Source organism: Palaemon carinicauda, chromosome 37 (assembly GCF_036898095.1).
Source record: "Palaemon carinicauda isolate YSFRI2023 chromosome 37, ASM3689809v2, whole genome shotgun sequence".
Taxonomy (NCBI): domain Eukaryota; kingdom Metazoa; phylum Arthropoda; class Malacostraca; order Decapoda; family Palaemonidae; genus Palaemon; species Palaemon carinicauda.
The window spans coordinates 3,298,959-3,315,179 of NC_090761.1; the positions used below are offsets into that span (position 1 = coordinate 3,298,959).

Here is a 16,221-nt window from a genome sequence, read left to right on the forward strand (position 1 = left end):
GTCACGTTTGTCAGTGTGAGCGATTGCGAGCATCGCGCTCATCAGCGTGAGCACGATCGTGAGCGTGAGCAAGATCATCAGCGTGATCGTGTGTTCTCAATTGTTGAGGAAAGACAATCAAGGTCGCTGTCTCGCTAGCGATGACGAGCGTGAGCGCTAACTTGAGCGTCTGGTTCACGATCACAAGCGTCTAGCTCGTGAGCTCGCTACCACGAGTGTATAACTCACGATCTTGAGCGTGAGCCCAAACATGTGCAAAAGTTGTGTAAAGACTCTCACTCAGAAGGGGAAATCTTACACTTGGAGGCGAACCTCCGAGCAGCACTCTGTTCCTTTACAACGACTTCTATCTCAAAGGAAGGTTAACATAAAGTGTTGCTAGAGAAAAAAAACCAAGGTTTAATTCTGAGTTGTCTCCGAAGGGATTTTTTCCTAACGGAAATCCTGCCGGAGTAATCCCCTGGAGGAGAAACCTAACAGGCGTTCTTCTCCAAGAACATCAAGATCATGATAACCTACGATCTAGTGATGGGTGTCTGACATCTGATTGTTGCGAATGACAACCTAACCGACCAGGAAGATGAGGCGATGAGTCTCGCACCTACGATCGTTGAACAGAATAAATTCTGAACTCATCCTTGGATTGTCGCAAACGACATCCTGATTGAACAGGAAGACAAGGTTATGAGTCTTGCACCTGCGATCGTTATGGAAAAGGAAGATCCGTCGATTCGGCGATTGTCAAACAGCCGTTGGTTGAAGATCATGCTTGATCTGGCAATCCTCAACAGGCGGAAGTTGTATACGCACTGAAACGTTTTCTGTAAGGAGAAAGAGAAAAATTGCGTAACGTTGGGGGATGACGAGATTGGCAGAAGGCGAGAAGACTCGTCATCAGCAGAAGTCGAAGGAAGAGCGAACAGGAGTAGACCTAGTCAACTGCTAAGACGTCAGCCACAGCCATAGTCACCGACTTCACACCTAATTTCGTCATAAAGCGATGAGGAAAAAATAAAAAAAAGGATTAAAAGTTCCTCCTCTCCAAGGGGGAAGAATAAACCCAGCTCGCAAACGGGAAAGGAAACCCCCAAGAAGAGTTGTCAGAGCAGAGGAACCCTCCGATAACTCGCAGAACGAACATCAACATCTGAAACCGCCACATTACCCTGTAATGGAGCATCATGTAGAAACAAGTCATATCTGTAAAGAAAAGAATGAGCGTACATGTAAAGCAATAGTGGTAAGTGGCTAAGCATTGAAGGGAGAGAGAGGATATAGGATATAGGTGGCTGGGTAACCCCAAGCCACAACCCCTCCACCTATCCACTGTAGTGGTTAGGTAGGGTTACCACCTCGCACTTAAAATCTATTGGCTGCTTTCCAGCGACCGCTAGAAGTTATATCCAATAAATAGCGGAAGGTTTGTTAGTATAGAAAAAAATAATCTATATATGTGAATTAACACAGTACTGTCTATTTTATTTTCTATGTTAATACAATACTTAATATATGAAGTTTTCTATTATACAGCATTTCACAAATCATGCTGTGAGAACAAATTCACTTGAGTATGGCTAAAGAATTTTCATACATATTAAACCATTTTCTAAATCAAGTACAGTACCTAATACTAAACTAGAATTCACTTTTCATAGACCTGCATCACCAATTTCACAATAAAATTGTCTTTCTGAATTTCTTAAGAGTAAAGTACTTTTTTATTTAACCAAAAAAGGCATACAGTATATTACAGTATACATATACTGTAGTCAACGTTTCAAAGGAATTTTTTTCTGATGCTAAACTACAAATACTAAATTGCTAATAAAATTTACAATTAACAACAATCATGAATGTGTGGAATAGATTATTTTAAAATATCAACAATTCCTCTTACCTTCATCAGCAGCATCAATGTATGTTTGGTCATCAAACATATCTTCATCGAATGTTGTTAATTTTGGTTTTGGGGCAACAGTATCCAATTTCTTAGGTTTCTTTTCCTCTTTTGCTACAGCAGCTAACAAGTCTTCTGGGAGACGAGATTTTTCTAGCTTTTGCAGTCGTTCTCTCTAATGAATAAAAACCAGTAAATTGGGTACCCAGAGTAAATGCTATCAATTACTTGGCCAGTTGATTACAAAATCCAAATTCCCCTTGCTAAAATAATAGTTCAATCAAAAACTGCATGGCATATCTGATTCTTTAAAGAAAATATTAGATTAAGTATAGAAGAATATTGGTGGAATAAATGTGTAAACCCCACACTGATAAATATGGCCTTATTTTTAATTGCTGATTCTCATACTTTGATGAAGACAAGTCAGTGACGTAAATTGATAAGCCATAATAGACCTAAAATAAGAAACTCATTTTATATCTAGCAAGCCCTTTAGTCTAGTACAGTATAGGTATAGGTTGCCCACAGCACAAGCCACCCGTTGAGATACTACTGCTAGTGAGTTATTGGATCCTTTCACCGGCCAGACATTACTACATTGGATCCCTCTCTCTCGTTATGACTCATTTTTCTTTGCCTGCACATACACTGAATGGTCTAGTCTATTCTTTAAACATTCTCCTCTGCCCTGTACACCTGACAACACTGAGATTACCAAACAATTCTTCACTCAGGGGGTTAACTACTGTAATGTAATTGTTCAGTGGCTACTTTTCTCTTGGTAAGGGTAGAAGAGACTCTTTAGCTATAGTTAGCAGCTCTTATATGAGGACACTCCAAAATCAAAACATTGTTTTAAATTTTTATAGTTTATATATGAAATATATAATTTAATGTTGTAAATTTTCTTAAAATGTTATTTTCATAATAAAATAAATTTTTGAATATACTTACCCGCTGGTTATATAAGAATGGCTAAGTCCCTGACGCCTCGGTAGGAAATTCAAAATCTCGCGCGGCTATCACAGATATGCCAGGTGTACACTAGTGCCCTCACGGTACAACAGGTAGAACTATACCCAACCTCTTCAGATTTTCCATGCCCCATGGTCTCTAGAGGGGAGGAGGGTGGGTTTTTAACTTATAAAACCAGTGGGTAAGTATATTCAAAAATTTATTTTATTATGAAAATAACATTCTTAAATATAAAACTTACCCGCTGGTTATATAAGAATGGCTGATTGACACCCTTGGAGGTGGGTCAGAGACAGCTACATAATTGGAAATTCACTTAAGCATTACACAAACCACTTAAGAGGTTCTCACCTGATAAGGAAGCTGACAGCAATGCTCTGCCTCATTTTGTCTGCTATCCTTAGAAGATCCAGCGGTCCACCCAGGGGGTTGATGATCTCTAGGAGCTGTCAAACGGTTCAATAACCTATAACATGACAGGACCTCACCTAATACCCTTGTTCCGGGCACTCTCTAGGAACAAAATGACCACCTGACTAGATCAAAGATTGCGGAGGATTGTCGACCAATCTTCACGTACAATCATAAAAACATATATTTCTGGGCTCCGACCCGTGCCGCCCAGTGAAATGCTCCTTTTACATCATTTCTAAGGTAAAAACTGTCGTTCGCAAGCCAACTGGATGACTTAGCTGTTTGGCATCCGGACAATTGTGTAGTCTGCTACACAATGACCTCCACTCTAACATCTGACTCAGTGAGTGCATTTTCATTAATACAGACTTGTAGGGAATTACGATTAATTTCGATGGTTTACATTAACTACGATTATTATTTTTAAGGCCACAGTCCTCTGGACTTCCCGCATGCCTTTCACTTCGTGTCTACGAAGTCCTTGGACTTCTCCACTTTTCTTTGGCACAAATATCCCTCGCTAATAGTCTGTTCTCTTTCAGAGCTCCCAACTTGAAGAAGATACAGCTCAGGCTACCCTCAAGATCTGGATTGGCGGGTTAGTCCGCAATGTGAAGGCCAAATAGCCTTATATCCTCCCTGAGGAATGGTGTTCCCGTCTCTACCCCCATGCTAAAACTTCAGCTGCGGTCCCCAAAGAGTTGGCGGATCCTATCATCGAGAGGATCGAATCCCTTTTTCTGGCCCCGGACCAAGAAGAGACAGGCGGCAACCTAACTGAGGACGTCGCTACCCTCAACCTCGATGTGGAACCCATGGCTCTGGATGATCCCGACGCAGGTAGGGATGTAGGTGAGTCAGGTGGTTCCCGGGCTAAGATTCCTCTCCCTAGCCCGGCTTTCTCTTCTACTTCAGAACACTCTTCTTTTCGAGGTTTTCCGGGGACAACCCCCGGCCTGTTATCCCCAAGGTGAAGGCTCATCGTAAGCCTTTATATAAGACCCACAAGTCTTCGAAATCATCAGCTTCGAAGGCTAAATCTTCCTCCACCAGAGTCTCTCAAGACCCAATTGCTGTGCCCTCAACCTCTCACGGAGTAGCCTCTGTTCCGACACCTGTTCCCCCCCGGCGGAATCATTTAACCCGGTGGATTTTTCCGAGATGTTTACTCGTTTTGAGTCGATGTTATTGTCTCATATGCAGCAATCACAAGAGAGAATAGCTTCTATGGAGAGCCTAGTTCCGGGACTCATGCGCTCGGGTCTGCCACCGCCACAACAGCAATACCCCATCCCCGACGCCTCAAAGCTTCCTCCTTTCAATATAAATAACCCTTGGAGGTTAGCATTGCATGCCGCCTTCTCGGAGGGTATGTTGTCAATCGAAGGTTTCGGTACCCGACCTCTTGCGGATTATGAATTCTACCCGCCGGGTCTTGAATTCCCCTTCCCTGGCTACATTCGCTTCACGGAAGAGGCTCTGGTTCGATTGGATAAGGTCCCAAAGGAAACTGTTATTTTTCCTAAAGAACAGGCACAGTCTGTCTTGGTCCGCGTGTTCAATGAGTGGGACTGCTTGAACACAATGATTACGGCCTACCAAAGTTCCTATGCTATGTTTGTGGCCGACGACCAGACCCCTACCCCATATGCGACCAAGATCATAGAGACAGTCTTTCAGGCTATCAAGGAAGAGAAGCCTTTACCTCAACTCAGGGAGACTGACTTAACCTCCCTTCTCTTTCCGGGAGACAATGAATGTTGGCGGAACGCCCCAGCTATCTTCTCGGTAGGTAAGTTGAGCCCGGACTGTGCCTCGACGCAGTTCAGCGAACGGCTTCCCAAACTCCCGGAGTCTTTCATTAAATTGGAATATGAGTCGAGGTGTAGATTCAGCAGATCCCTTAATTCAGTTGCCCTTTCTGAATTGAACGTCGCCACTTACAACGAGGAGGACCTCCTTAAGGTCCTCACTAAGTCGCTTTTGCAAAACTTTATGGCTGACGCCTATGATTTTGCAAACGCCAGGACCCATTGTCGACGACACGTCCTATCCGAAGCCACGATTAGGCACGAACCTAATAGGCTCATCAAAACTCCAGTCTAGGGCCCGGATCTTTTCCCAGAGGATTTAGTTAACTCGGTCCTTAGCGAGGCAGCTAGAGCCAACCAAAACCTCAAGGTTAGGTGGGGCCTGGTTTCAAAGAGGAAATATGAGCCTACTAGTACCCCAATTCGAGGTAGAAAGAGATTGAGGCCCTTCCAATCTTCCCAATTCAGACAACCTCTGCAAGTGGTTCAACCGGTCTCAGTCCTGGTCCCTCAGTCTCAGATCGCCTCGACTTCCTTCTCCCCCGCCTTTAACCCCACTTATGAGTCTCAGGGCTCTTTTCGTGGCTACCAGCGTCACAGGGGTTCCAGGGGTGCCTTTCGTGCCCGAGGTGGCGGAAGGGGTTACCACCGAGGCAAGTCTTCCCGCGGAAGCAGAGGAGGCAAATCATCCTCCAACCATTGAGAAACTGCCGGTAGGAGGGAGATTGTACAAATTTCGGGACCATTGGAAGTTCAGCGATTGGGCTTCCAGCATCATCTCAAAAGGCCTAGGGTGGAGCTGGATACAGGGACCTCCTCCACCGAACAGCTTTTACCAACTACCAACGGAAGAACTACGTTCCTTCACAAAAGATCTGCTACTAAAGAATGCAATCCAAAGCACACGTCGCTTAACCCTTTCACCCCCAAAGGACGTACCGGTACGTTCTTGCAAAACACTGTTACAGTAGGGTATATTCTTCCAGTACGGAGGTGGAGTGTTGGAAGAATTGAGGAAATGATGGTGGAGCTGTCCTCCAGCTCCATCCAAGTCCGTTCTTGATTAGGCTGTGGGCGCAAGGATCGAAGGTCCAACGATCCTGAAATTGTTGGAGTCTCCCTCCTACCTGAAGCAACTCACTGCTTCTTATTTCCGGAGGATTTACCTCCTTGACCGCGTCCTCCCTTCCCACCTTTACCTCTTGGGGGGTATCTAGAGGAGCCCCGTTTAGGCCCTCTACCCTTGGGATGAAAGGTAGTAGTCTGCCTCTCGAACCCAGGGTTGAATGCTGGTGACTGGGCAATCAGCTGCTGAAGTACCATCTGGTAGGTTGTTGGGGGTTGAGCCACCATCTGGGGCACCGTGGTCATGGCAACTGTGGAATGTTGTTTTTGTTGTTGTCTGACAGGGCGAGAGGGTAACCTAGGTCTTTTTGTCTTCTTAGGTTGGGGACCCTCATCCGGAGAAGACTTCCCCTTCGCTGACATGCCCCACTTCTGGAGAAGGTTTCTATTCTCCATGGCAGCTTTGTCTACAACTTCCTTGACCGCTTCACTCAGAAAGAGGTTCTTACCCCAGATACTGGAAGCTATCAGCTTCCTGGGTTCGTGCTTCACTGTTGCTGAAGCAAACACGAACTCCCTACATGCTCTCCTGGCTTTGATAAAGCTATACAGGTCCTTGACCAAGGTAGCCAAATGCTTTTTGGCCATGACCATGTTCATATCCGGGGTCTTGTTAATGCCTGCTTTCATCTCTAGACAGTTCAGCAAAGATATAGATGCAGCTAGTCTTTCTTTTGTCTCCTGCTCTTTACGCAAGAGAAAGTCAGACAGCTTAGGGAGATTTTCGCTGAACTGACGTCCAGCGATATCTACCTCCAACTTCCCAACTGAGAAGGTAAGGTGGACTTCTTTCCAGTCCTTATCTTCCTTGGGCAGGGCTAGAGATAATGGTCTACACTCGTCGAGTGTAGGGCAAGGTTTGCCTGCCTCTATCGCCTTCATTACAGCTTTATAAGCCTTTGCTGTAAAAGGAAAAGCTATCGAAGCCGGAGCAAGAAAGGTGGGATGCTTCTTGCTAAGGGCTAACACTTTTAGAGTTAGTGTAGCCCTTCTGCTTCAGGCTACATGACAAAAGAGCCTGAGCCTTATAGTGGTCAAATACTATGACCTCCTTAGGTTCCGTCTCATCCTTCGATGCTGGTTCCAGCTTCAGACGGACGAAGCAGTCTGGGTAAGCTTGAAAACTGAGCCAGAAGTCAACATCTTCGATAGGAACAGTTCCCAACTTCTCTGAGATAAAGATCTTGCCATTGGTAATAGGCATGTATTCTGCATACCTCCAGGGATTAACATCAGAGCAAGTTGGGAGATCTTGAACCCTGAGCCTCTTGTGAGGCCCACGGGATGCGAGTTGGGCAATACATCTCTCCAATTTCGCCTCCCTTTCTTCACCTTGTTTGCGAAGACTCTCCATTAACGCCGTGAAATTGGCCAGTGCCAGTCTCACATCCTCTGATGGAGGAGCAGAAGATGTTGAAGGTAATGGCTCTCGAGCCGAAACTGACGGAAGGGACTCCGATTCAACTTCGTCATCTTATTCAGGAGTCAAGGTGGACTCCTTCTCGAGACCTTCCGCTAGAAGGTCCTTCTCGGTGTCCGAAGACACCTCAGACATCCTCTCCTCTTGGTGGATGTCCATGCCTTGCATTGCGTCAGTGACGTCCGTATCTACGGAAATCTGGACGCAAGGGATCTCAGGTCGTGGCTGGGGTATGACAGCTTCCATACCCGCTTTTGGGAACAGCAAGGCACGCATCCGTTCAGTAGGAAGGTATGGACCCGTGGCGTTCTTCTGAAAGCCACAAACCCATCTTCGCAGCTTATCTCGTCCTGCATGCCTTGACTCCGCTGACTTGGGGTCATCAAAAGCCTTGGTAACCAAGGCCTTGCAAATCTTGCAATCCTGGGGGTCCCAGTACTGCAGAGGTCCCTTGAAGTGGTGCAGGAGGCATGAGCTCTGCACTCTACATGGCTACAGAAGTCTTTGCTCCTGACATTGCAGACTACTTGGCACTTCGGTTGGTCCTCCTGTAAAGAGAGGAAAAATAAATGAGTATGAATTAGTTTATCTCGAATGATAAAAAATTGTATAAAATACTATTATTATAGCTTAGGATAGACAAGCTAGAAAGGAACTTGGAAAGAGACATACTTGTATTTCCTGTCCAGCCAATTGCTGTGACCTCCCCTAAAATTAAAGCCTAGAGTTTTCCTATTCAGGAAACCCAAGGGAAGGGTTCTAACCCTTAGGAGTAGATAAGTGTAACTTAACACTGACCTTTCCCAAGGTTTTAATAATGTGGGGTAAATGGCAACTAATCATCTATCAGTCTGTTGAAAGAAATCTTTTCCTTCAATATATAACTGGTCTCAACAATAGACTGTGCAAGAGTACACAGGATATGTTGGAAAATAACTACTGTATAATATATACTACAGTTTTCTATCGTCAGTATGATCTATACTACAAATATACTGGCTACTGTATACTCATATACTGTAGTTTCATGCCGGCTAAGCTAGCACCCGGTGGACGCCGGCTGGGGTAGTACCTGGCGGCACCGGCCCAGCCGGCGAAGCCTGGCGGCACTAGCTGACACAGAGAGAGAAAGCATGGAGTGAAGGGTTACCTTAACAATGATGTCAACAATTATTAAGGATGTAAGTAAATAATCTTACTGCCTTCCTCCAGAATGAGGATTCAAATGGAAGGGGACAATGTATCATTCAGGCTTCCATCCAACCACAAAACCGTTGCCGGTCACTGCCGGTCCCAGGTATGTGGATGGCAGTCCAAGAGAGGACTGAAGAGCACTCTACGTAACAGGGGTCTCCCACCGGCAGCCGCCATAGCCGGCACAGTCTTCCCAGGGCCTTGCGTCCAGAAGAGAAGACTGAGCAACTAAACAACTGCTTATGTAGGAGCCCGGCCGGCGCCACAACCTACAGGCAAGCGGTGAGATTGTAGGACGACGGCCACAGGGTTGCGATGGCTAGGCCTAAAGGACAGAGTGGGGAGGGAAAAGGGTCCTGTATACAGTGTGGAAGAGGGCAGCAACCTTGCCGCCCCTACCACACAAGGAAGAAACTGTTTCGATATCTGCGCCATCCTAGGTGGCAGAAGAAAATCTATTCTTCAGCCTATGGTCTGCCAAAATGGTGTTAAGAGGAGACGGCAAGATTGCCGCTGTCTCTTAACAGAAAGGAAACATCGTTTCAGTGTCGGCGCCAATCCTAGGCAGCAGAAGAATGTCTATTCTTCAGCCTAGGGTCTGCCAATGTAGGACTAGTCTTCTAGACCGCAGGGGAGAAGGTGGCGGCATCATACAACCACTTGAAGTGCGGCCTAGGGAGGCATAACCTTCTATGCCGGCAGCTGAAAGCCGGCAGGGGAGTGACTACTCACCCTGCTGCTCGGCCACCGACAAAAGACTGAATACTCTGAGGTTCTGTCGACAACCCAAAGCCGGCGTCCGCCAGCAAGGGTAAGAGACAGAAAACACTAGCCTAGTCAAGCCGGAGTGACTACTCTATGGCAAGACCAAGATAGGGTTGTAGCCTATGGCGGCACTCAGAGGGAAGGAGGGATTACCCTTAAATCTCCACAGGAGACGAGTATTGATTTATATAATAATTCTAGGAGATATCTATCTCCGCAAGAATTGATAAAACGATACACGAGGGTAAACAGGGAACATGTATGAAAGTATACTAAAGCGCCTAGGCTAGTAGCCTAGTGCTGGGCGAGATTCGGTTACCTAAATCGCCGAAACTCTTAACGTATACGATCGATGAGGAAGAGGAATATATACAATCAATATATCTTTACAAGTATAAAATGCCTAAATAGCTTCATATTTTAATGCTATTACAACTAGGAATGTTGTTCAATATCATGCATGAAGGTAAACTAAAGCGCTTAGGCTAGGAAGCCTAGCGAAGGCAAGATTTTGTTACCTAAATCGCCGAAACTCTAAAGAATACAATCGACATATTATATAACTTCCTAGTAAATATTTAACTGAATAGCTTCGTAAATGTTCATGCTATTATAGCCGGGAAAGTCGTTCAGCTAACTAAATAACACATGCGTTATGAACGACAGCGCCCATGGCGCCTCCGGTGAAGGCGAAGCTCCAACTCTTAAAATTACTCTAATTTCACTGTGAGGCAGGAGCTAAAAATTATACACTGTGAAGATCAAATACTCAACTTTCCAGAGGTAGAAGAGGCTAGTGATTGCATGATAATCCTCAAAAAAGAGCGTAAACGATAGAGCAACAGGGAAAACCACCGTGCGAAACCGCTACAACAATAGGAATGGAGCACCATCTAGATACTCAATAGTAGTACGGGTGGAAGGGTACCTTGATAATGGCTCCCCTTCTATTTTTGCCACTTTCCCCCTCGAAGCGGAAACGTTAATCGGGGTGAAGATCACTATGTGTCGTATCAAGATATACGTCCTCTGATTTATGCGATATCTTTAAGAAAAATTTTCAGGATATTCGTGCCAGGAGTTTCTGGAGACCTAAAGGTAAATTCTATGGGAATATCACTGTAGCAAATATCCCTTAGAAAGCTACTTATAGGAACCTTCCATCAGGACGACATGGCTTGAGCCCAAAAATAGGTATTTTTCCTGATATACAAACAATTATTTTTTCACACAAACCCTTATTCAGTGTATTGTCACATCATACCACTGTGTGGACCCTCAGGAACTGATGGGATTGTTAAAGGACCGGAAAGTTAGCCTTCATCACTTAAGAGATTTAAGTGAAGGTAGTTTTCACTCTGGCCATAAGCCTGAGGTTGTGTAGTGCAGCAAGATTGTCCCCCCTCCCTTTTTTTTATGTGTCTAAGTACAGCATCAAGTTCGGGGGGAAGCATGAGTAGATTTACATCCCTCAGTATATTCTTGCTTGCAAACCATCCCTTGAGGTTCGTCCACTCCTCTGGTGCTATGAGGATCAGAATGTCTGGGGAATCAAAGGCCTGATTCCAATCAGACTCAAGCCACCACTGGAGAGATCGAATCCTCAGGTGGCCGTTGGAAACTAGACTGGCCAGGGATGATAGGTGTACGAAGATACATTGCCACTTCTGGGCTGGGTGTTCTTCTCATCTTGAGAAAGGGTCTTGCGACCTTTCTAAGCCTCGTCATCCTGTCTTAGATAGGAAGGTTTTGTGGAGATTGGTGTCTAGAATCATTACAAGATATACCAGTCTTTTGAGAGGGAAGTAGGGAAGACTTCCCAAGGTTTACCATGATCACGAGATCTTGGTAATACTTCAGAAGTTTCGGTGCTGAGGAAAGGTTGCCACCGAGTCTGCTAGGATCAATCAGTCGTCCAGATAACGGAGGAGACGGATGCCGATCCTGTGAGCCCAAGATGGGTGTTGTGGAAAGACCGAAGCAGTGCCCTTAACTGGTATTTCTTGTTGTCTAGACTTAATCTCTGACACTTCCTTGAAGATGGATGGTTTGGGACCTGGAAGTATGCGTCCATTAGGTCCAACGTGCACATGAAGACCTGTGGTCTTACCGCTTGTCCGAACTTCTCCAACATGGTGGACATCAGCCCAAAGGGCCAGCTTCTTGCGAATCCTTTCGCATAGGAGTTTGTTGACACTGGGGTCTTGACTCATGGAGGAAAAGATGAGTGAACGTGACGTGATACTCTTCCCAGGGAGAGAATTCAGTCTTAACTGATGAAGAAGTGGGTAAGGCAACGTTTGGCCTCACTGTGGCGGGATGTAAACAAAAACAAACCCCAACACCCTTGATCACTCTGACAAACAAATTATCCCGCAACACAAACTTTCCCCTTACTTTTACGTCAACTGGACTATTGCATGAAAGGAACAGTAAAACCAAACATTTCCTTAAAACTATATTGTTTACTTATTATAACAATCACGTAATACTGAAATTCAACATTCAATTATCGATTATTATCAAAAATGATATTTTCATAATAAAATAAATTTTTGAACATACTTACCCGGTGGATATATATATATATATATATATATATATATATATATATATATATATATATATATATATATATATATATATATATATATATATATATATATATATATATATATATATATATATATATAGCTTAAGTCCCTGACGTCATGGCAGAAAATTCAAAACTCGCGGCAATCGCAGATTGGGTAGCTAGGTGTACTACTAGCGCTACTACTCGCCAGGTAACTGTAACCATTCCATGAATCCTCAGATTTTCCATGCCCATAGGTCTCTAGAGGGGAGGAAGGGAGTGAGTTTAATTATATACTGTATATCCACTGGGTAAGTATGTTCAAAAATTTATTTTATTATGAAAATATTATTTTTAAACATCTGACTTAGCCGGTGGATATATATATAGCTGATTGACACCCTTAGTGGCGGGTCAGAGACAGCAAACAATGTTGGAATATTACTAAAACAAGCTTAAGGGTTTGTACCTGATAAGGAAGCTGACTTTTATGATTCTCTGCCTCATTAGTCCGCTATCCTTATGAGATCCAGCGATCCTCCCTCTCTAGGAGCTGACAAAATGGTGTAATTACCTCAATATGACAGGACCTCAACTAATACCCTTGTTCTGGGCACTCTTAAGGAACAAGTTTGACCACCTGCTAAAATCAATGATTGTGGAAGACTGTCGACTAATCTCCACAAACAACCATAAAATACAATAGTTCCAAGAGAGGAAAAAAAGGTATTAGGATTAGGGGAATGTAGTGGTAGAGCTTTCACCCACTACTGCACTCGCTGCTACGAATGGTTCCAAAGTGTAGCAGTCGTCGTAAAGAATCTGGACACGTTTTAAATAATGTGAGGCGAACATAGATTTACTCCTCCAAATGGTTGTGTCCATAATGCTCTGTAAAGATCGATTCTGCTTGAAAGCTACAAAAGTTGCCACAGCTCGGACTTCGTGTGTCTTCACTTTCAGCAGCTTGAGGTCTGCCTTACTGCAGTGAGCGTGAGCCTCTCTTATCAAGAGCCTGACAAAATATGACAGGGCATTCTTTGACATTGGTAAGGATGGTTTCTGGACTGAACACCATAGAGTTTATGACTTGCCTCGTAATTCTTTAGTTCTGTTTAGATAGAACTTAAGTGCTCTTACTGGGCACAGGACCTTCTCCATTTCCTCACCAACCACATCGGAAAGGTTTGGAATCTCGAAAGACTTCAGCCATGGATGAGATGAGCGTTCGTTCTTGGCTAGGAAACCAAGTTGTAAAGAGCAGATAGCTTTGCTATTCCTGAAGCCAATAGTCTTGCTAAAGGCATGAACTTCACTGACTTTTAGCTGTTGCTAGACTGACTAAGAAAAGTGTCTTTAAAGTGAGATCTTTAAACGAAGCCGAGTGTAAGGGCTCAAACATGTCACTCATGAGAAACTTCAGGACAACATCCAGATTCCAGGCTGATGATTCAAGTTGACACTCCTTAGAAGTCCCAAAGGATTTGTGAAGGTCTTGAAGGTCTTTGTTGCTAGAGAGGTCCAAGTTCCTGTGCCTGAAGACGGTCGCTAGCATGCTACTGTACCCTTTAATAGTAGAGAAAGAAAACTGGCATTTTCTCCTAAGGTCTAACAAGAAGTCAGCAATTTGGGGTCAGAGAGGTAGTGGAAGAAGATACTGAGTTAGTTCTGCACCAATCTCGAAAAACCTCCCATTTGGACTGGTAGAGCTTGATAGTAGAGGTCCTCCTTGCTCTAGCGATAGCCTTAGCTGCCTCCTTCGAAAAGCCTCTAACTCTTGCGAGTGTTTTGATAGTCTGAAGGCAGTTAAACGTAGAGCTGGTAGGTTTTGATGGAACCTTTCCAAGTGCGGTTGTCTGAGTTGATCTATTCGTATTGGCAGACTTCTTGGTATGTCCACCATCCATTGAAGTACCTCGGTGAACCAGTCTCTCGAGGGCCAGAGGGGAGCTACTAGAGTCAATCTGGTTCCCTCGTGAGAGGCAAACTTTTGTAATACAGTAGGCCCCCGCCATACGACATTAATCCGTTCCGGAGTTGGTATCGTATGGTGAAAATGTCGTATGGCGGGCAATAGAATAGCTAATGCGTGCAAAACCCCAGGTAAAAACATTGAAAATTAGTACAGTGGAACCTCTACATACGAACGTATCTACATCCGAATTTTCCAACATCCGAAGTAAAATTCGAGCAAATTTTTTACTCTACACCCGAATTTTATTTCGACACACAAAGTAAGCAATTTTCGTCGTACCGGTTGTATCTGAATTTTTCGACACGCGAAGTACAATTCGAACACGTTCCTACTCTACACCCGAATTTTTTTTCAACACCGAAGTAAACAATACCCGTACGCGTAGTTGGTACTCATAGCGCTGGATGTGTTTTTTATTTCCGCCGATAGAAGGCAGCACTTCGACCTCGGAGGGACCCTCAATTAGCGTGGCTTGGGTCAGTCCTCTGTTCTCGTCGGCTTCTTGCGGTTGTGCCCTGTGCGTTCTGCTATTACTGTACTGTTTTAATCGTGATTTTTTACGTGCATCCTTTTACGGTAATTTACGTAAAGTATGGGTCCTAAAAGGCTTAGTTTTGCAAGTGGTAGTGGTGGTGGTGAGAAAAGGAAGAAGGAAATGCTTTCTTTAGACATAAAGCAAGAAATTATTGAAAAACATGAGCGTGGCGTCCGCGTGAGTGAACTTGCTAAACAATATGGCCGTAATATGTCGACGATCTCGACAATCCTGAAACAGAAGGAAGCCATTAAAGCAGTGAAACCCTCTAAGGGGATCACCATTATTTCAAAACGCTGTAGCCCTATCATAGAAGAGATGGAACGACTTCTGCTAATCTGGATCAAGGACAGAGAGATTGTTGGCGACACCATCACCGAAACCATCATCTGCGAGAAGGCGCACGCCATCGTCACGGACTTGAAGGAGGAGAGCTCTGGGGGTGATGCTGGGGAGAGTTCAACCGAACCTTCCTCAGACAATTTCAAGGCATCTCGTGGCTGGTTTGAGAAATTTAAGAAACGATCCGGGATTCATTCAGTTGTTCGCCACGGAGAGGCTGCTAGTGTGGACACAAAGACTGCAGCTGACTTTGTCAAGAACTTTGAAAGGATCGTGCTGGAAGAAGGCTACATAGAGCAGCAAGTGTTTAATTGTGATGAAACCGGGCTGTTTTGGAAGAAGATGCCCAGTCGAACCTACATCACCACCGAAGAGAAAAAATTGCCTGGGCATAAGCCAATGAAGGATCGGTTGACTCTTGCCCTATGTGCCAACGCTAGCGGGGACTTTAAAGTCAAGCCCTTACTGGTTTACCATTCTGAGAACCCTAGGGCCTTTAAGGCACACAACGTGGATAAGGACCAACTTCATGTTTTCTGGCGATCCAACTCGAAGGCCTGGGTCACTAGGCAGTTCTTTGTGCAATGGGTTAACCAAGTTTTCGGCCCTTCTGTGAAGAAGTATCTTCATGAGCAGAAATTGCCTTTAAAGTGCCTGCTATGCCTTGACAATGCACCCGCTCACCCCCCCGGACTTGAAGATGATATCTTCGATGAATTTAAGTTCATAAAGGTGCTGTATCTTCCACCGAATACCACCTCTATCCTCCAGCCCATGGACCAGCAAGTAATCTCGAATTTCAAGAAGCTCTACACCAAGCACCTATTCAAGCAGTGCTTTAATGTCACGCAAAGCACAAACTTAACTTTGCGTGAATTTTGGAAAAGCCACTTCAACATCGTGCACTGCTTGAAGATCATAGATCAGGCTTGGGTGGGATTAACTCGACGGACCCTCAATTCTGCCTGGAAGAAGCTGTGGCCTGATGCAGTTTCTTCCCGAAATTTTGAAGGTTTTGACCCCGAACCTGATCCCGTGGTGGGTACAGCGGAAGACGTAGAGGAAATCGTCTCCCTTGGCAAGTCCATGGGTCTGGAGGTCGACGCAGATGACATCACGGAACTCGTCGCCGAACATCACGACGAACTTACCACAGAGGAGCTCAAGGAACTCCATGCTATGTCTGAGCA

General features: G+C 44.7%; 1 protein-coding gene across 1 annotated transcript in view; it reads right to left on the bottom strand.

Moving 5' to 3' along the window:
- LOC137628969 (E3 ubiquitin-protein ligase BRE1A-like) overlaps positions 1 to 16,221 on the bottom strand; it is a 248,520-nt gene that overhangs the window by 69,219 nt on the left and 163,080 nt on the right. Inside the window, exon 5 of the mRNA XM_068360222.1 lies at positions 1,898 to 2,072. Within this exon, the coding sequence (XP_068216323.1) occupies positions 1,898 to 2,072 (175 nt within the window). The remainder of the gene's footprint in view (positions 1 to 1,897; positions 2,073 to 16,221) is intronic.